The sequence below is a fragment of the Calidris pugnax genome, unplaced genomic scaffold, assembly GCF_001431845.1.
Source record: "Calidris pugnax isolate Ruff unplaced genomic scaffold, ASM143184v1 scaffold44, whole genome shotgun sequence".
In the NCBI taxonomy this organism is placed as follows: Eukaryota; Metazoa; Chordata; class Aves; order Charadriiformes; family Scolopacidae; genus Calidris; species Calidris pugnax.
This window is the reverse complement of record NW_015094506.1, coordinates 16,043,681-16,062,636: the sequence shown is the minus strand read 5'-3', so window position 1 is coordinate 16,062,636 and position 18,956 is coordinate 16,043,681. Positions and strand designations below refer to the sequence as shown.

Genomic DNA, 18,956 nt, shown 5'->3' with positions numbered 1-18,956 from the left:
CTTTTGCACAACCAATCCGTTCTGCTGCCTCTTCTACGTATGCACAACAGATAAATTGAAAATGCTCTTTGTTCTCAAACTAAATAAGGTGGCATTTAAGTCCTCCCAGAGTGGAATATCACTTTTTGTTCAATCCATTTTACATGACAAGGAATTTAAATGGTTTATAAAATCTTTCCTTTCAAGTGACTGCTGTTATCTGTATATCTGATTGATTACATTTTTGGCATACAGCGATTCTCCTGAATCTAACAATTTTATCCTTAAGATGTTCTTATAAGATCTTCTGTAGATTTCCCTATTTGGCAAAATATCCCTCAGTACAAATGAAGACAAAGGTGCAGAACTTAATGATAAGTATTTGAAAAGATCCTTTAGGATATTTACTAAAGAAGTCTTTTAAAACAGTGACCTTTGTTGACTATGACAGATCAACCATTTTGAAAGACATCACTGTGTAATACGAATGAGTTGGCAAGAGTCAATTGATGTACCACAGAACCACAGGCTGGTTGAGGTTGGGAGGGACCTCTGGAGGTCATCTCATCCGACCCACCTGCTCAGGCAGGGACACCTACAGCTGGTTGCCCTGAACTGTTATCTAGATGGTTACTATATGTTACTGATTTGATAAAAGAGCTGCACATCTGTTTCTGTATGCCCAAATATTTCTTTTTAGAGCATCTAAAAGACTACATGGCTGCTTAGTAATATTATTTGCTGACAGACTCCATACACAGTCTGATGGTCTAATGCCTAGGGAAAAGAGTTTCCACAATTCATTAATAATAGAGATTAAATTACAGGTGAAATGTCAGTGTTTCAAGAGACAAAGCTGCAGCTGTAAGGCAAATGGTAATGTTTCAGATAATTTTCCCCCACAGCGATTTCTACCAAGATTGTCAGTGTCTGTGTGCTGTCACCGGGTAAAAGCGCGCTGCAGTCAGGGGTTTGCTCACACAGCTCATTTGTGCTGTGCAGCTAGACATACTCGGATTTGTTTTCTCTTGCCTGTGGTGCAGAGAATAGAACGCTTTCATCAAGAAATACTCCTGAAAACACAAATATAGATCTCATACTTTTTCAGCTTCCGCAGGTAGTCTCCTCAGACACCATAATCTAAAGTTATTCCCCCACAGTATTCAGAAGATACGAAAAGAGTGAGGGAGGAAAATTACAACTAGAAAGTCTGAACTTGGAAGTGAATCCTCCTTGTACTGTGGCAGCTCTTGCTGGCACAGAGAAATGTACATTTTATTACTTCTCCCAGCAGGAGCTGTAGTGAGTCAGCTGCAGCAGGTATTATTGTTATGACGATGGTCCTCATCCCCATGCATACAGCTGGGAGGCAAAGTGGCTGCTTTAGCATTACTGAAGCATGGGAAGGGGGGCTGCCTTACAGGTAATTTAGAAGCTAGCTTCTTAGCAGAAATTACTCCAGACGGACTCCTAACTAAGCAGCACATAACGGGCTGGCCTATTTAAGTTAATGCAAAGCTTTAGGAGGAGGTCCAGGAATAACAGTGCACTTAGCAGCCTGTTTTATAAAGGTGGCTGGAAGCAGCATTCTGTTTACAACCTGAATGATGCAGCATTTCTGCCTAATTCTTCAAGTTATAATTTAATTAAACAGATTTTGTTCCATTAACTTCTGTAAGAGATATTCAGTGCTTGCTCCCCTGATGAAATACTATGCAATTCTAAGTGCAACTGTACCTGCTCTAATGATGCTCAATAGACGTTAGGATAATTTGGTCTAAACATCAGAAGGGAAGAGGTGTGAGGCAAAAATCATTTTACAGCAATGAAAAAGTGTTTAAAAAAACCCCCAAACCCATGACAGAGTACATTGCAATTTACACCTGTGAAGTAGCAGGCCTAGATATTTTTTTCTGAAATTTTTAAGTGAGGAAGTAACCTCTTTGAAAATCATAGAATCATAGAATTTCCCAGGCCGGAAGGGACCTCCAAGGGTCATCTAGTCCGACCTCCCCGCAGTCAGCAGGGACACCCCCAACTAGACCAGGTTGCCCAGGGCCTCGTCGAGCCTCTCCTTGAATATCTCCAGGGATGGGGCCTCAACCACCTCCCTGGGCAACCTGTTCCAGTGCTCCACTACCCTCACAGTAAAGAACCCCCTTCTAATCTCCAATCTAAATCTGTTCCCCTCCAGCTTGAAGCCATTTCCCCTCGTCCTGTCACTACAGGCCTTTCTAAACAGGTTCTCCCCAGCCTTCCTGTAGGCTCCCTTCAGGTACTGGAAGGCTGCTATTAGGTCTCCCCGGAGCCTCCTCTTCTCCAGGCTGAACAACCCCAGCTCCTTCAGCCTGTCCTTGTAGCAGAGGTGCTCCATCCCCCTGATCATCCTTGTGGCCCTCCTCTGGACCCTCTCCATCAGGTCTATATCCTTCTTATATTGAGGGCTCCAGACCTGCACACAATACTCCAGGTGAGGTCTCACCAGAGCAGAGTAAAGTGGCAGAATCACCTCTCTGGACCTGCTGGCAACGCTTCTTTTGATGTAGCCCAGGATGCGATTGGCCTTCTGGGCTGCAGCTGCACACTGCCTGCTCATGTCCAGCTTCTCGTCCACCAGAACCCCCAAGTCCCTTTCCTCAGGGCTGCTTTCCAATACCTCACTCCCTAGTTTGTATTGGTGGCGAGGATTGTTCCGGCCCAGGTGCAGAACCTTGCATTTGCTCTTGTTGAACCTCATGAGGTTCACCTGGGCCCACCTCTCCAGCCTGTCCAGGTCCTTTTGGATGTTGGGGGTTTCTTAGCACATGAGATAACGTATGTACAAAGTAGCAATCGTCTGTGTTTCCACAGTGCCCGCAGTATGATAATCTATAAAAAGACACAAAACTCCTCCTTTGAGAAGTCACCACCTAAGTAAGCACCATAGGTAAGCAGGTGGGTGGAATGAAGAAGCAACCTGCGAAGAGACTGGTAAGCAATGTTTAACACATATATTGGCACTGTCTGGGTTTAGTTTCTTTAGTCTGTCTGCCATATTATTTATTGCTTTCATGTAGAAGAGATTTGTGCATCTGTTTTTGGAAGAAGTCTTTCAAGAAAGGGAAGACAGGAGCCTGACAGAAAGTACAGAGGGGAGAGTTAGCGTAAGAATAACCCGTGCAAGGAAGACATAATTGGTTTCATAGCATTTATGTAGTCACGTCAATGGAACTGCATACATGTGTGCATCCTTGCAGAACTGAGGCTAAGCTATAAAAGAGAAATTATTATTTACTTACGCCTCAGTATGATGCTTCTGCCACCAACTACTCTGGATCCCTGCCTTCCTAATTGCCTTCATATGTTGGAAAAGATGAAGTAAATATTTCTCCCTTCTAAGATGTCAAGCGGAAAGGAATATCTCAATCAGTCTTTTGACACGGTGAGAAGAGCTCATGGCTGTGTGCATGTGCTTTATTCAGCATAGCTGCTGGCCTCTCTCCTCCCCTCTTCCCAAAATCTGCAGCTGATTCTCAGACCTTCAGCCTCCTTCTGACCTAAGTGGTGAGACCCATATATCATCTCATATCCTTGGGGCAGGAGGACGCCTGCTCTCGTGACAGGGAGAAGTTACCGTGCAGAGGTGCCCTGGAGAGCTGCTGACCTCCACTGCGGTGCCTCTAAATGCCTTGTTTCTGAGGGCAAACTTCCACTTGCAGCACAAACCAGTTGTGTCTTTTTCCCCCCCTCTACTTTGTTTACATCATTTTTACCTCTTTGCCTTCTGTTTGACATTTTTCCCTTCCCTTTAACCTCTTCCCTGTATTTTCCATTCTAAATCCAATACATTTATGTTTGTGGAAGGGAATGCATTATTGGTTGGTATGTGTGGACAGACTACCCCAGAGCTGTACTTCAATAGTCAATTCAGATCATACTTCAGATCATACCCAAAGGCTCATTTTTTGTCCACATCAGTGGGCGAGATGTTTTAACTGCTACAAAGACCAGGAGGGACTCTGGTCACTGTTAACCTCTTGTACACTGTAAAACATGGTACTTCATCTGCTTATTTCTGCACTAATCATAATTTTTGCTTGAACTACAAGAGCCTTTAGAAAGGTCTGTGAATTTCAAGCCTCCAGCTTGTTTAGGAAACTGGTTAACTGGTTAACAGCCTTTCCATTAAAAATGGATTATTTCTAAGCTACATTTGTCCAATTTCAAGTTATAACTGTTGGATGTAATTGAGTCTTCTTCATCTCTTTTGGTAATCTTTCCTCCTTCTCTACTGGCAGTATTTGTAGGTCTTTGCCCTTTATGATAGGTTTGTTGAAATTTAAAACAGTATTTGCTTTTCTACAAAATTACCCACAAACTGATCTAATTGTCCATTTAAGATGACGCCTGAACAGAGGAGCACATAAAAGAAGGAAAACAAGTCAAACGCAGCCAGCAGCATATGTAAGCAGTGTGGACATATGCAGCTTACCAGATCACCCTGCCTCTTTCATAACGAATTTTTACCTCTGTAACCTTTCTCAAACTCAAAATCAATGTAATGGAGTGCTTCCATTCAGCCATAAACCCACAGTAGCTCAATGAAAATATAAAATCTCTAGTGATGGTGTGTTTATCTTTAGTTTTGTATCTCTTGAATATCAAGTGGAATTTCTGGCTTTGTGCTTGTGTTTTGCTTTTAAAAATTATTTCATGTGATAACCATGCTCAGGAAAGCATGGCTACATCATAACAGTATGTTTTTTCCACCACAGCTACAGCCTCCAGCTAAGATACTGCACTAAACACAGTCATCCACCATAGTCCAGAAGACAGTAGTTCCACGGGGAAGTTGAAAGCAGGCTGATTGTCTTTTCTACTTAAGCTGACTCAAAAATAAAAATTAGCATTGTTCTTTCATTGTGTTAATAGCTACTTTTATTTTTGGTAGTTAATTTAAAAAATGGGGAAGGGAGTATTCTGGATGACTGGAGAGAACTTGGCAAGACTGTCTTTCTAAATTGCCGTCCTGGTAGGGGGAGGACATTGACAACCTCAGAAAGCCACTGGCTACGGAAGAACACCATGGATGCCACCTACACACACTGCAACTTCAAGGTTATGATAAACTTAGATTCTTCTTAAATGATGATGTTTGAGCAGATGAATCACAAAGGCTCATTTTGTTATGGGTTTGATTAATCCTGACAGAAGCAGAATTTGACAATCTCACACCCATGTTCCCAGTGTATACTGTACACCATTTTCATTCTGTCTCTGAGAGCAAGCTGACAAAAGGTCTTCTTTTGTCAATGTCAAAAGGACAAGTAGGTGGATGCCTGTGAGTATGGTGAAATTGAAATGGTTGAGAAGTACCTTTGAGGGGAAGGCATGTGATATATTACAGGGCTTACTGGAAGAACCAAAAAAGGCTTTATTATGTAAGTTATTTCCTGAAGCTACTGAATTTGGACAACTGGTAGAAAAAGCTGCTCTGTGACAACCAGTCTGTATTAATGAGCTATTTATATCTGACAGAATGTGGTCATTCAAGGTTCCTGGGATTCTGAATATTTTTACATCATAAGCTCTCATTAGCCTGTAAGCAGCTACATGTTTGCATCAGGAAAACTGTTAGTGCCTATTTTCAAAATGAAACATCTGTACCAATTTCACAATTCTCATACTAATCCCTTTCCATGAAGTAAAACTGCACGGATGTTGCCACATGCAGTAGAGATGCTAACCCATTAAAGAGCTCAAGCCTGTAAATGAAACTCAAGTCTCGTTTGACAACCTGAGGAGATAAGACAGTTTTAATTTCAGAACATGTGGAAGAAATATTATGAATGTTGCCTTTTAAATTTTCATAGAGGATATTTTATTTAAGTTTCGTTCTTTGGGGGGTGAGGTTTATGGAGGAAACTAGGTCAGTTTTACCAAAGTGAAAAAAACAATCCGAATCTTGATGCATTATTAAGCTGTCCTTAGGCAGTAGGAAAAAAACCAGCACAGGCCGGAAATATTGTTAAAAATAAATGAAGTATAATCATCGTAAGAGTATAATATTTTAATTCAGGGTGGAACATTTCATGGAGGCTCCAGTTAAAATGCCAAGATATTACTTGCTCCGTTGTTTTTTCATTTTTTGTATGGAAAAGGGTTGTGCTCACTCTGCTCCAACAGTATCTCTGTTGCTGTCTAATATCTGAACCAAGTTTTGGTCCCTGAGTTCTTGCCATATGAGGCTGTGTCTGTCCAAGAAACAACCCAACAGGGGTTACACACTGAGGCCAGAATCTCTTTCCTCCCTTCTGTGCGAGCAGAAGACCATGGCAGATGTACCAGGAAATGCATGCTGTCACATCCTCTGCGCATATTGGATGAGTCAGTTGAAACACTCCTGGTGTTTGTTGTTAGGACACACAAGACCTCTGTGTGCCCCCTCTTCTTCCCTCCAATGTTGATTCTGTCTGGAAACATCACTCTGACACTGTAAAGTCAACAGGAAGTTGCCTGGCACCCTCTTAAGAATAACCAAAACCAGACCTTTATTTGCAAATAAAAATTACTTATATGAGGAACAATAAAATTATGGTTGGGTCATTTAGTTTATTTCATGTCCCTTACACACTGTTCTATACCCCTCTCTAACTCAATGACAACTATTCTCCGATGTCTTTGAAGACAGTGCTATAGGTGTCTCAGAAGTTGTATGCTTTGCAAACACTAAACTTCAGCAAAATACTGTCCTAGAAGTCTCTTTCGCGGCTTCTGCTGCAATATACAGGCATCAAAAGAAATAGCAACATGTGTAATTAGTTAATTCCCGTAAGACCACTTGGGAATCATAACTTATAATTTAAATCTCTCCCTCTTAGACCTTACTGCCAGTTACTTACAAGATCAAAAATATTCCAAGCGTTAATAAACACTAATTTCTGTCATTTTATCAGTAAGTCTGCATATGCTGTTTGGGCTGCTGCATGCAATAGCCATATTCCAAACTTCAACAGATTTGGCAAAACCTTGTCAAAATCAGCACCTGGAAGAAACATGACATGAAACATGAGGTTCATCTCAGGTGTCTTTATTGAGCTAAGAAGGCAAGGAGAAGGAAGGAAACTGCAGTTTCTTGCTTTAAATACCATCAAAAAAGAAAACTAAAATGGAGTTTTAAAACAGTTTTACAACTTTCCTTTTCTGAAGGCACAATTCAAAAATGGAGATTGAGCAGCATTTTTCAGGAGTCTCATCAGTGACATCAGTTAAGCAGAAGGAGGGGGATATTGAGGCTCCATCAAGGTAGAAACAGCGGTGCAGTGGCTTCCAAAAACCTGTCAGCATAAATATTCCTCGGTAGTTCACTTTGCTGCTGATTTTTCTCAAGAGGAAGAAGCAGGCTTGAGATGAACTGCAACAGAGGCTATTCTGTTTATTCTTACGAGTTTTATGTAACCAGATATGATTCTGCAACAATAAACTAAAATGATAATGTGAGGCAAACAAAAGAGGTGCTGACACACACCACTCATGCTGCACTGGAGCCACCTTCTGCAGCAAACACAACTGCAGCCCTGTGCAGCCCTAAGAACATCACCTGAGCACCACTCACCAGAGAGTTTTAGTAAATACGGTACTGCAAAACATAAATTGTCATATAGATACGTCATTGCTTTGATTATATACATTGCAGGACCCTTGCAGCACTAAAATATCTATTTTTTGTGAAAGGCACTACTATGCAAGCAGAGCACAAATGTGAGTAGATACACAGCCATCAGCTGACTCTGAAAATTGATCTTTAATCAAAACCAATGAGAAAAAGCACTGATTAAAGAACAGAGTTACGTTCTGGCCCAGATTCTGGGGTACTGCATCTGTGAAATCAATGTATTTAGCTCTAGGCAGCTAAAAAAAAGTGACAACAGCAGCTGTTTTAAATCTCCTGCAGTGAAGTCATGGAAGTTGTAGGGATTTAGTAATTGCACAGAAGCTTAATAATGCCTTCTCTCAGATAATGCTTGGGCAGCTTGGTAAATTCATATAATTGCCATTAATGAAGGCCATCTGCTGACAAGGTAATCATTCTAAAATTTCTCATTCATGCCATCCAGGGCCTGCCAGCAACAGAGTAAGGATTCCATCATTTATGGTAAAGTGGTAAATGCAACTTAGTTGTTTTTCAAAAGTCACACAATTTCTGGTTACATTCACTCTAAAAAGTAGCACATATTTGAACACAGTAGCGTAATTTAAAAACAATATTCTCTGTTTACTGCCAGCTTAAGCTTTTTGCTGAACTTTCTAAATGCCTAATACAGCACTGTGGCAAGACAAAAAGCAGGCAGCCCATCTTTTGAAATTTGATTTTTTTTTCTGCCCTAATTTACAAACATTACAAATCCTTCTCTCAACTCACCATTATAGATACAGTATTTGTAACCAGGAGAGTGAAAGCAAAACTCTGTAAAACATGAAAACATTACTACTTTGCCATACTGTTATCTTTGAATGAAGTTAAGTAATGCCATTTCCAAACAGTGATTGAAGTACTTATTTAGTGGAAATTTTTATCACTATGTTACGTGTCATTTCATTGTTGGGATGCTGGTAATGGAAAAGGGATGGAAAGGTACAGAAGAAGATACTTGTGAATGCTACACAGCCCCAGAAGTGAGGTAAGCTGTACTCGTTCAACAGACATTATAACCCACCCCAATACCTAAAAAAAAGATAAAATGCTGAAACTGTAAAATTAGCATCCAGAAATGCAAAAATTAATGAGAAGGTACAAACGAATCCATGCATCAGCATGTGAAAATCTGAATTAATTTGGTCAATTTGCACAACTCTGTATTTGCTGCTGCATGAGTGTTACTGCTGAAGAAATGGTGAAGTAATTCTCAATAAGGTATCTGGAATACCAGAACAAGACATAACAAGGTGTAAGATTAGCCTAAGGAGAACTTTGTTTCCCAGTCAGTCTATGGGCCATCACGCTAATATAACCATACTGCTTTTATGACCTGAATTACAAATCTGAGCTGGCAAATCTTGCTTGCTTTACGCATATAAGTTGTCCTATTGCCCTTTTGTTTACTAATTGCCTTATTAGTAAGTCCGACACACCGCTTTTGCTTAATCCTGACCAACACCTCCGTTTGTACAGGTAAATGTGACAGTAGGGGACTTGAGATGCCAGGCTTCCTACTGAGCCTTAATCACAGTTCTGTGCTGCGAATTATGGTGGTAAGTCTTCTTGATACATATATTTATTTTTCCTCCCTCAAAGTTGCATCTTCTAATTTAAAGACTTCAAAAGCTGGGCTTGCCCTGTAGAGATGAGAGACTGGAATTGTATTTCTCCTCCTGTAACAAATATTCAGCTCCTAGTGAAAAGAAAAAGAAACTCAGGGCAGGATTTGAACTTTGGGGCTGCCCTCAATGCCACCCAAGAAAGTTTGGCCTGATGAATCTCTATTTTTACCAGGAATGGGATTCATCAGGCAGAAAACAATAAAACTCTGCAGCTCAGGTCTGGTAGGTGGAGGAACAGAATTGTATCGCAAAGTGATCAAACAAATCTTGGGATTCTTGAAACACAACAAAACCAGGACTTTAAATAACTCCTACATTAAAATCACAAATGAATACTTCTAATAAAAGAATTCATCAGAAGTTTTTGCCTGAGTCCAGGTAATACCCAGACCCCTTATATTTAGTACAGCTCTTTAAAACAGAGTACACCACTGTACTGGGATAACTGAAGTGAACACCTAAGGGTTCCAGCCAGCCTCCTGCTGTCACACACTGCATCACAGTAACGTAATGAGCACAGTATCACCAGAATCAACTTTCACCACCCAGCAGCCGCCTTCTGGTTCCGACACCAAACTGGGAGGGCTGGCCGACACTCCAGAGGGCTGTGCCGCCATCCAGCGTGACCTGGACAGGCTGGAGAGCTGGGCAGAGAAGAACCTGATGAGGTTCAACAAGGGCAAATTTAAGGTCCTGCACCTGGGGAGAAGAACCCCAGGTATCAATACAGGCTAGGGGTGGATCTTCTGGGAAGTACTACTGAGGAAAAGGATCTGGGAGTCCTGGTGGATGGTAGGCTCTCCATGAGCCAGCAATGTGCCCTTGTTGCCAAGAGTGCCAATGGAATCCTGGGCTGCATAGGGAGGAGTGTGGCCAGCAGGTCGAGGGAGGTCATTCTCCCCCTCTACTTTGCACTGGTGAGGCCACAACTGGAATACTGCGTCCAGTTCTGGGCTCCCCAGTTCAAGAGAGACAGGGAACCACCGGAGACAGTCCAACGCAGGGCAACCAAGATGATTAAGGGATTAGAGCATCTCCCTTATGAGGAGAGGCTCAAAGATCTGGGGCTCTTTAGCCTCAAGAAGAGAAGACTGAGGGGAGACCTCATCTATGTTGACAAGTTCCTAAAGGGTGGGTTGAAGGATGATGGAGCCGGACTATTTTCAGTGGTTTCCAGTGATAGGACGAGGGGCAATGGGCACAAGCTGGAACATAGGAAGTTCCACTCAAAAATGAGGAAGAACTTCTTTATGGTGAGGGTGACAGAGCACTGGAACAGGCTGCCCATGGAGGTTGTGGAGTCCCCTTCTCTGGAGATTTTCAAGACCTGCCTTGATGCAGCCCTGAGTAATGTGCTCTAGGCAATCCTGCTTAGCAAGGGAGTTGGACTAGATGATCTCTAGAGGTCCCTTCCAACTCTGTCGAATCTGTAATATTTGCAAAGACATATACCAGGGTTAATAATGAAAAGCACAGGTAGGCAGCTTGAAGAAATGACCAGATAATAACACATTGTGTATCAGCAATACTGGGATTCCAGGCCTTCAGATTGCTAAGGCACGAAAATGAAAATCATTAATTAAGGGAAATCCAATACACTGACTAGGCTTGTTGAACTATCCTATGTAGCATATAGGGCAATGATGTTTTAAATATTATAGATCAGAATCAAATGTATTTCTAAAGCAACTGGGGAGCATCCAGACCTTACCAGAAATGGGTCAGTGTTCTGTCATCACAATTTTTTTGTCTGTAAGGCAATAGCAGTCTTTAAATATCCAGGATGCTCTGTCCCCAAGATAATTTTACCCCCAAGGGATAATTTTATCTTGGGGTAAGTTTAGAAGTTTTAAACTACTGAAGTAGAAACTGAATTATCTTCAAAGAAAACATGCTGTTCCACAGACTAATTTAATACAAAACATATAACAGTAGAGTATTTTGTGTTGACTGCTCCTCCTTTTAAGAAATGATTGTCAGTGACCCAGTCCTGAAAAAGTGCTCTTCAGTGATGACCTGATATTTTGGTGGGAGTCATAAGATAACAGGATGCAATAATGTTTATTTTTGTGTGTCTTTCTGATGTGATTACTTTAGGTATTGATAAATGTTTCACCATACGTATTTACAAGTTAGATTTTCTTTTAAATAATATCCGCACAGAAAAACATTTGATTTAATCTGGAAACGGAAAATGGAGTAATGAAGGAAGGGTAGGAAGAAAGCAAGATACACCTGAATTTTACACCACTACTTAACATACAGAAATAGAAACTTAAGAATCAACCTGAAAGAAAACTTCTGCTCATAAGCAGATGCACGGGTTTATCAAGCTGTACTGTTACTCTCCTGCCATCTTAGTACCAATCACCAGATACTAGCAGTAAATGAAATTCCCATAATATGCTAAGGTATGCGTCATGGTTTTGACTGGTATGGGGTTGACTTTCTTGCTAGCAACTGGTATAGTGCTATGTTTTAGATTTGGGATGAGAACAGCGTTGGTAGTACACTGATGTTTTTGGTTGTGGTTGGGCAGTCAACCCCATCTGCTCTTCACACCATCCTGCCAGCAAGCAGGCTTGGGGCGCACAAAAAGTTGGAAGGGGACACAGCCAGGACAGCTGAGCCCAACTGACCAAAGGGATATTTCATGCCGTATGATGTCATGCTGGGGGAGGAAGAAGGAAATGGGGACATTCGGAGTTATGGCATTTGTTTTCTCAAGTGACCATTACATGTGATGGAGCCTTGCTTTCCTGGAGATGGCTCAACACCTGCCTGCCAGTGGGAAGTAGTGAATGAATTCCTTGCTTTGTTTTGCTTGCGCACGTGGCTTTTGCTCTACCTATTAAACTGTCTTCATCTCAACTCACAAGCTTTTTCTTACTTTTACTCTTCTGATTCTCTCCCTTATCCCAAGAAGGGGGAACGAGCGAGTGGCTGTGTGGTCCTAGTTGCTGTCTGGGGTTAAACCACAACAGTATGCCACATTTTCTTGTTGATGATTTATTGTGTTTTGCTCAACGGTTTATTCTATCTTCTGTGCCTACAGATCTTTAAGGTTTCTTGCCAAACCAGAAGTTCACCTTATGTTACTGTTTTCATAACTTCCTTTTTACTGACTTACAGCAATGAAAGTAACTTTATCAATTCAGGTTGCCTAGTTTTATGTTCCACCTTCTCAGTAGTTCAATTACGCATTCAGTTTTGTAGCGTTGCCCTTCCTCTATTCCAGTAACCCCCTGGGAATCAGAAGACACAGCCAACAGCTTTGAATACACAGCAAAAACACATGGAAGGGCAAAGGACTTAATGGTATAACAGACAAGATTTATGCATCTTTTGCTAGGTGACAAGGCTATAGAAGGCTAATTAATCTTCATGTAGCTAGGGAGCTTTTGAAACACGTCATTTTAAAATGCAATTAATTTTTTTTTCCAAATTCAATTTTAATGCCACCAGACTTCAGTTAACTTGTTTTCTGGTTCGGGGGTCTTCATGTGAAAAGGAAATACTGAGGCCATTACATACTTAAATTATTTCTGTTTTTCCAGAGCTAATACATATTCTTGTCTAGTGCCAGACAGAATATTTCAGTTGGTGGTACTTATATTTAGCTAAGTGAGAACCATTAATCACCATTTCCTGACATAGCATCCTAGAAAGATGCCAAAGTACTTCTATTTAAATTTCATTCACTCAGTCACTTCAAAAAGATTTTATTTCTATGAGATATTAGTGTGGGGATTTGAACTGGCGAGTCGATTTGCTAAATAAGTTCCTATAAATACAATTCATTACAGGCCTTTAACTGATTCCTACACTTAAGATCAGAATGTATGTCATCTAATAAAATGCCTCATACTTTAAAAGGCTAATTGATAAAAGTGATCTCCTGCTTCTGTAGTTAAAGAATTCCTACTTATAGAAAGGACATATCACATTGAATCAATACTGTTTTGATTATATCTTGTCTTTGATCATTTTACGTGCATTCAGCCCAATACTGAGTTTCTCTGGGACATATTCTAAACAATCAAACCCACTGGACAGTTAAGTGGCCATAAATTCTTAGAATGGAAAAGAAAATGTTTATTTTCCAAAGCTTCTCCATTATGGAGTTTATAGACTACAAGAGTGAGCCTTAACCTCTTATACTAGATTTTCTGATGCAAGTTAGGCTCAGATCTTGCATTATACAACGAACACACCATACTGGAGATCTGGATCTCAGCATACATATAATAAGCAGCCTCTTCCAGAATTTGCATACTAATAGAAAGCGTGCCACTGCTCCTCATCCCTTTTTGATTACTCCTACCTCCTGCTCACACCTGGTCTGCTTCACTGCTTTCTGCAGGAAGGCTCTTATATTCTAAACAACTCCCATTTTTCTTGTTACTTCCAATTGACTGTCATGCCTTCTTTTGTAAAGGTCAACAACTTTTCTTCTCTCATCTATGTAGGTGCTAATAGGGGGAATTAAAAGCTAGTTGCCAAACTCTCATGTTTTGCAACCAGGATAAGAGAATATAAACAATGGGAGGGAGCACTAGGAGGGAAATTTCTGTCTAGCCTCATCTATCCCAAGCTCAAATACGCTCAGAAAAGACTGTGCTAGTCAATAAAGTAGCTATCAGTCTCTCATAAAATCCAGAGCACATGAAGGACATACAAGAAGGGCATCCCTGATCAACGGCAGCTCAGATATCCTGCAAGCCCCTGCTGCAGTGCTTGGAAACGCCTAACAATGTAACACGGCTAAAAATAGCCCATGTTTTTCTTATTAGTTATTTAAAAAAAAAAAAAAACAGAAGAAATTATTTTCTGCAATTTTCCAACAATTCTGCAACTGGTGGGAAAAAAAGAGTTACAGTCTAAACATTTGCCAAGGGCTTCATGTAAAAAACTGAAAAGAATAGCCACATGTTGAACAACCTTAAGTACTAGCAATGTATATATGTCAATTCTCCCACTCTCCCTAAATGAAAAGATTTGTTACTGGGCCTTTTATATTTGAAGATTTCTTCTAAGAAAATATTTACATACATAGTGATGGATGGCATTAATAATTTTTTTGCATGTAGAAATTTTGTTCTGTGATCGTGACATAGTAGATAGGTTTTATTATATATATTACATATTAAATATGTAAAAAGAAATAAATGTTTTTGTTTATGAAGTTGGTAGAACTCATCTAACTGTTCATTCATCATCACTCAATTCTTCTGTAACAACTAGCTCTAGGCTTCTTAGAGTGACTATTATTTGATTGTAGGAACAGTGATTAGATAGTCTGTCATGTGCAGGTTGTCTTTATGCAACACTCTATAAAGACCTTTTGTGTCACTGAGATGATTTTGTCAAAATCTACTTTCAGTTCACTGAACTGAGAGTGCATTTGTCTGAGCCATTTTCCTAGGCTCTGTACCTGTTCCAACAAGCTTTTTGTTTGCTTCTGCTAAGACTGTTTTCCGGAGATGGGTATAAATTTGGTAACATTTCACTGATGATGTCGCAAAGATTGAAAGTTGCCTTTAACAATTCGAGTACGAGGCTCTGGTATCTGAAGAAAATACAACCACCAACCCCAGAACTGTAGTCAACTAAAGAAGCATTTAGTCGGTTAAATGAAAGGACTAGCCAGAATATCAGCTTTTCAGGGTACATAGTGCCACTATTTATTGTCATGGAACACTATTCCTTTTAAAAAGCCTTGAAAACTGCTATTTAATTAAGTGTAAGCCTCTCTCTGTTTCTCACATTGAAGAATATATTCCATAAAACAAAGAGTGTGTTGCATTTTGCTTATTAAACTAATGTCTGTTCCTCTCTTTCTTCCTTCTGCCCACCCAGCAGTCCACTCAATCAATGCGCTGCTGTTGCCTAGTTATCGGGAGTTCAATCCCGCTACCATCGAGAGAACATTAGATTCCCCATTGATTTCAGCGAGGGAGGATTAGTTCCAGGCAACAGACAGATAAACTGAAACAAAAGTTCTTACAGATTTTCTACTGAAAAGATGCTGCCTTCCTTAGGGCATTTAGAGCTGCTTCTGTTTGGAAGGCAGTGCTCAGTTTAGTAGGTAAGAAGTCTGACACAATGTTGTATTAATTTGTAGTTTGTGTCTAAGAAACTTCTAACAGAAGCATTTGTAATTTAACTACCTTAAAGATACTGCTTGTATGCATGTAGGAAGCCGGATGCTTATCCTCTAGCTTGACTAGAAGAAAACAATCATCATTTATCAACTCTTGGGCAGAGCTTAGGAGGGCCCTGACCATGGCTGGCAGGGTAATGATCACAGTTCTTAGCAATCTGACAAGGATTTCTGACATGTGGAGCAAGGCCCGCTGGGACCTGACCACTGACTGCAATGGCAAGATCCCCGCCAGCTTCAGTTAACTTCAGTGCGTGCACCATTTGTCTCTCACTGCAATCTGATTTCATCAGCACATCCCTATCACACACCTGAGCTCAAAGGAGAGGCGTTTAAGCTTGCACTGACCCAACTTGGCATGTCCCCATATCCCAGCACAGTGCCGTACGGGTTAGCACACAGCCTGAAACAGCATGAGCAGAATACTAAAGTACTAATTAATCACCCTTTCTCCTTAGCTAGGCTAATTGCCTCAGGCTTGATGCCTTGCTGATGCAACTGTTCTGTGTCTGCTTTTCAGTAACTTCAGCGTTCTGCAAGGTAGCAGGCAGCTACAGACACATCTCACATCCATCATCCTTACACAAGGTACTCCTGCTTCTCCAGCACTGAAAGGCAAATATACTTTTCTTTTTAGGAGAGGGATGTTATTCTGAGAAATAACTAAAAAGCTCAACTCATACCTCTCTTATAGCTGTACAAAACTCACTCTGCAGCACCTTCTTTAGGGACTGTAGCTTGTGTACTGGTACTTCTCCAGATTCTTGCAGTTTCTCCAGTAATTCAATTGCTCTTGCAACATCTGAGTGGGGAAAGAAAAAGGAATACAGATTAGTTTCAACAGTGACTAATAGGTGACTAAAAGGGGCACGCTGATGGTCACTTTAAATTTAAAATCAGCTTTATCAACACATACTGTATTAACCTCATGCCTCAGCTAGGCAACAACACTGCTGTTCAGAGATCCAGATCCCAAAGTATGGACAAACCGCGCATGTACACATACAACAGACACACAGAGCAGTTCAGTCTTAGTTGCAAACATTCTTTGGAACAAAGATACCAGTTCAAAGCAGCTAATGCATATTAGCAGACCTAAAATGTTTCTTACTTTCTGCCTAAGACAAAATAGCACAAGAAGAGTACGGGGCCTACTTTCAGAAAGTCTGAAAGAACGAAGCTGAGTCCTTATGTAAGCACCCTCAGCATCACAAGACCTAAGAAAAATATTTGAACTTTTCTTCTCATAAATCTAAATCTAAATCTCAATCTCAACAACTGATGAAGAAAGTTTTCTAGAGACAAGTAATGTCTGCTAGGGAAGAATGGCAAGTCTACCAGAGAAGAGTAAATGAGTAAGGCTCTTGTCTAGGTCTCCAAAGACCTGATCTGCCCCACAAAACCTGTATGACCCTCAGAAACACGTGGAATAATATTTTTGGTGGCCTGAATTCCCCTCAAGCACCTGTGTATTGTCAAGGGAAAGATCAAAGTGTCTCTGAAGAGCAGTCCAAAGGGCTTAAGTAAGTAGCCATTTTGAGGGGTGAGCAGAAATCTGGTCCAGTTGAACACAGTCAATACCCTTACTCTCACAGCATTTTTCCTCTTTAACAACTAGTTTCTAATCTACCAAGATACATATTTTAAAAAAAAATCCCAACCTATGAGATGCCCAGTGATGCTTTATGGCTAGAGACAGAGAGGCACAAGAAAACAGTGGCTGGTCTCATGGAAGCTAACGTAGTCAGGCATTACTGACTCACACACAGTGAGTGAACTAAGTGATATACCTCCCCATCAGTCTTCAGGATGGTACAGCTTAATACAGGGCCTTCTCCTGCCGTGTCATTTAATTTTATCTTTCAGCTCTTCCTGTAAATTCTCTCATAAAGTTGAACCTGGCAATGCTGTTGTCTTGACTGTGTGGTCATTCTCACATCTTCTAGCATCTCTTGCATAGCTACCAGAGCCTCTATTGACCAGCTACACCATATTACTAAAAATAAGTTTGTATCCTAGTGATGACATGAATGCATAGTACTAAATGATAATATTTGAGGCATTTTAATTGTGCGCTTTCACTGCGCTAAAGAGAAAAAAACACCCTCCCCCAACCACACAACTCCAAAATGACTACAATGGCTAGAAGCAACCTTATATAATTCTCCTTTTCGATGACAAAGATCGTACTGTTTGTGACTGGTAGATTATGCTAATTGAAACAGTTCTTACAATCCTTGGCTGAGCTATACTGACCAGATGTCTTATACAACAAAGACATGAGAAGTTTTCTGGAAACAGAGAAGAGATGACAGGAGATAAGCTGCAATGGGTATAAAATCATAATCATATATTTGCATTTATAAGAAAATAATTATTATCCAGTGGCATCAGTGTTAGGAAAACAGAATATAACACCTCAAAGAATTTACAATCTAATTAAAAGAGGCAGGCAACTGGTCAGTATGGTAGATTGTGCCATAGTAGATTAACACCCAAACAATTCTCAAGTTTTTTTATAGGCATCTGTCAAAAGACAGCTCTATGTATGAGAGGAAGCATGGAAGAAAGCATGCAGTGTTTCTTTCAGAAGGATATTTCCACTTACTGGCCTGTAGTTTGCACCGTAGAGCAGTCTTGGAGCTCATGAACTTTCAGATTAAACTAACCCTAATCCTGTGTTCAAAGGGTTCACTAGTGCTTTTGCTCCAAGCAGTGCTTCAACTGCTAGTGGGCATCTGGTCCATCTTACCAGATCACAGCAAGTCTGAAATAACCTCTCTGCACAATGCACTCAATGTGGATGCGAGGTCCTCAGCACCACCTCTTTTGCTTTGCTGATTTGCCCGTTTCTCCTCTCCACACTATCTGCTGGTAGAGAATATCATTCAAAAGGGATTATTGAGAGATAGAGACCTTGGTGTGATGGGAAAGAGAAGGTCTGGATTAATGGAGCAGGTTTGTGAACTGCATGTATAAAGAGAGCAGTTGGGAGTTGTATTTGCAAATAAAAAGGGAAGAGATGATGTGGAGGTGCACCAAGAAAGATCCCTCTAGAGCACTTATTTAAGTGATTATAAGAAAGCTAAGAGGAGACCTGGGGAATAACAAGGCCATGGAAACCAAGAAAAAATGAGATTCTAGAAATAAGAATATGACTGATGGCAGCTAATACATCAAAGAGGATGGTTCTGAGATTTAAAAAGAGGTAAGTAGACTCTTTAGCAAGCACCAATTCAATGGAGTGCAAAAGAATGGCAATGCATTAAATAAAATATGATGCAACAGACAAATGGGACTTTGAATGCTGTTAGTAATAATAAGGCAACAATTATTTTCCAACAAAACTATTGAATCGTTTACCTTGGAATTCTTCTTTTAAAGTCTGTATCTGCCACCCAAGACTTGTAGTTAGATAAATACTAAATTCACACTCCCCAGCTATTAGTACCAGTTGGTGCAAACTGGTATGTCAAACAGAACAAAGCAGTTAGATGATTTATTCTGAAGAAGC

The 18,956-nt window shown here is 40.5% G+C and overlaps 1 protein-coding gene across 1 annotated transcript in view; it reads right to left on the bottom strand.

The window, feature by feature from the left end:
* LIN7A (lin-7 homolog A (C. elegans)) overlaps positions 1 to 16,438 on the bottom strand; it is a 31,670-nt gene extending 15,232 nt beyond the window's left edge. Inside the window, exons 1-2 of the mRNA XM_014963312.1 lie at positions 16,432 to 16,438; positions 16,126 to 16,244 (exon numbers count right to left, since the gene is read on the bottom strand). Of these exons, the coding sequence (XP_014818798.1) occupies positions 16,126 to 16,244; positions 16,432 to 16,438 (126 nt within the window). The remainder of the gene's footprint in view (positions 1 to 16,125; positions 16,245 to 16,431) is intronic.
* Positions 16,439 to 18,956: the final 2,518 nt, after the last annotated feature.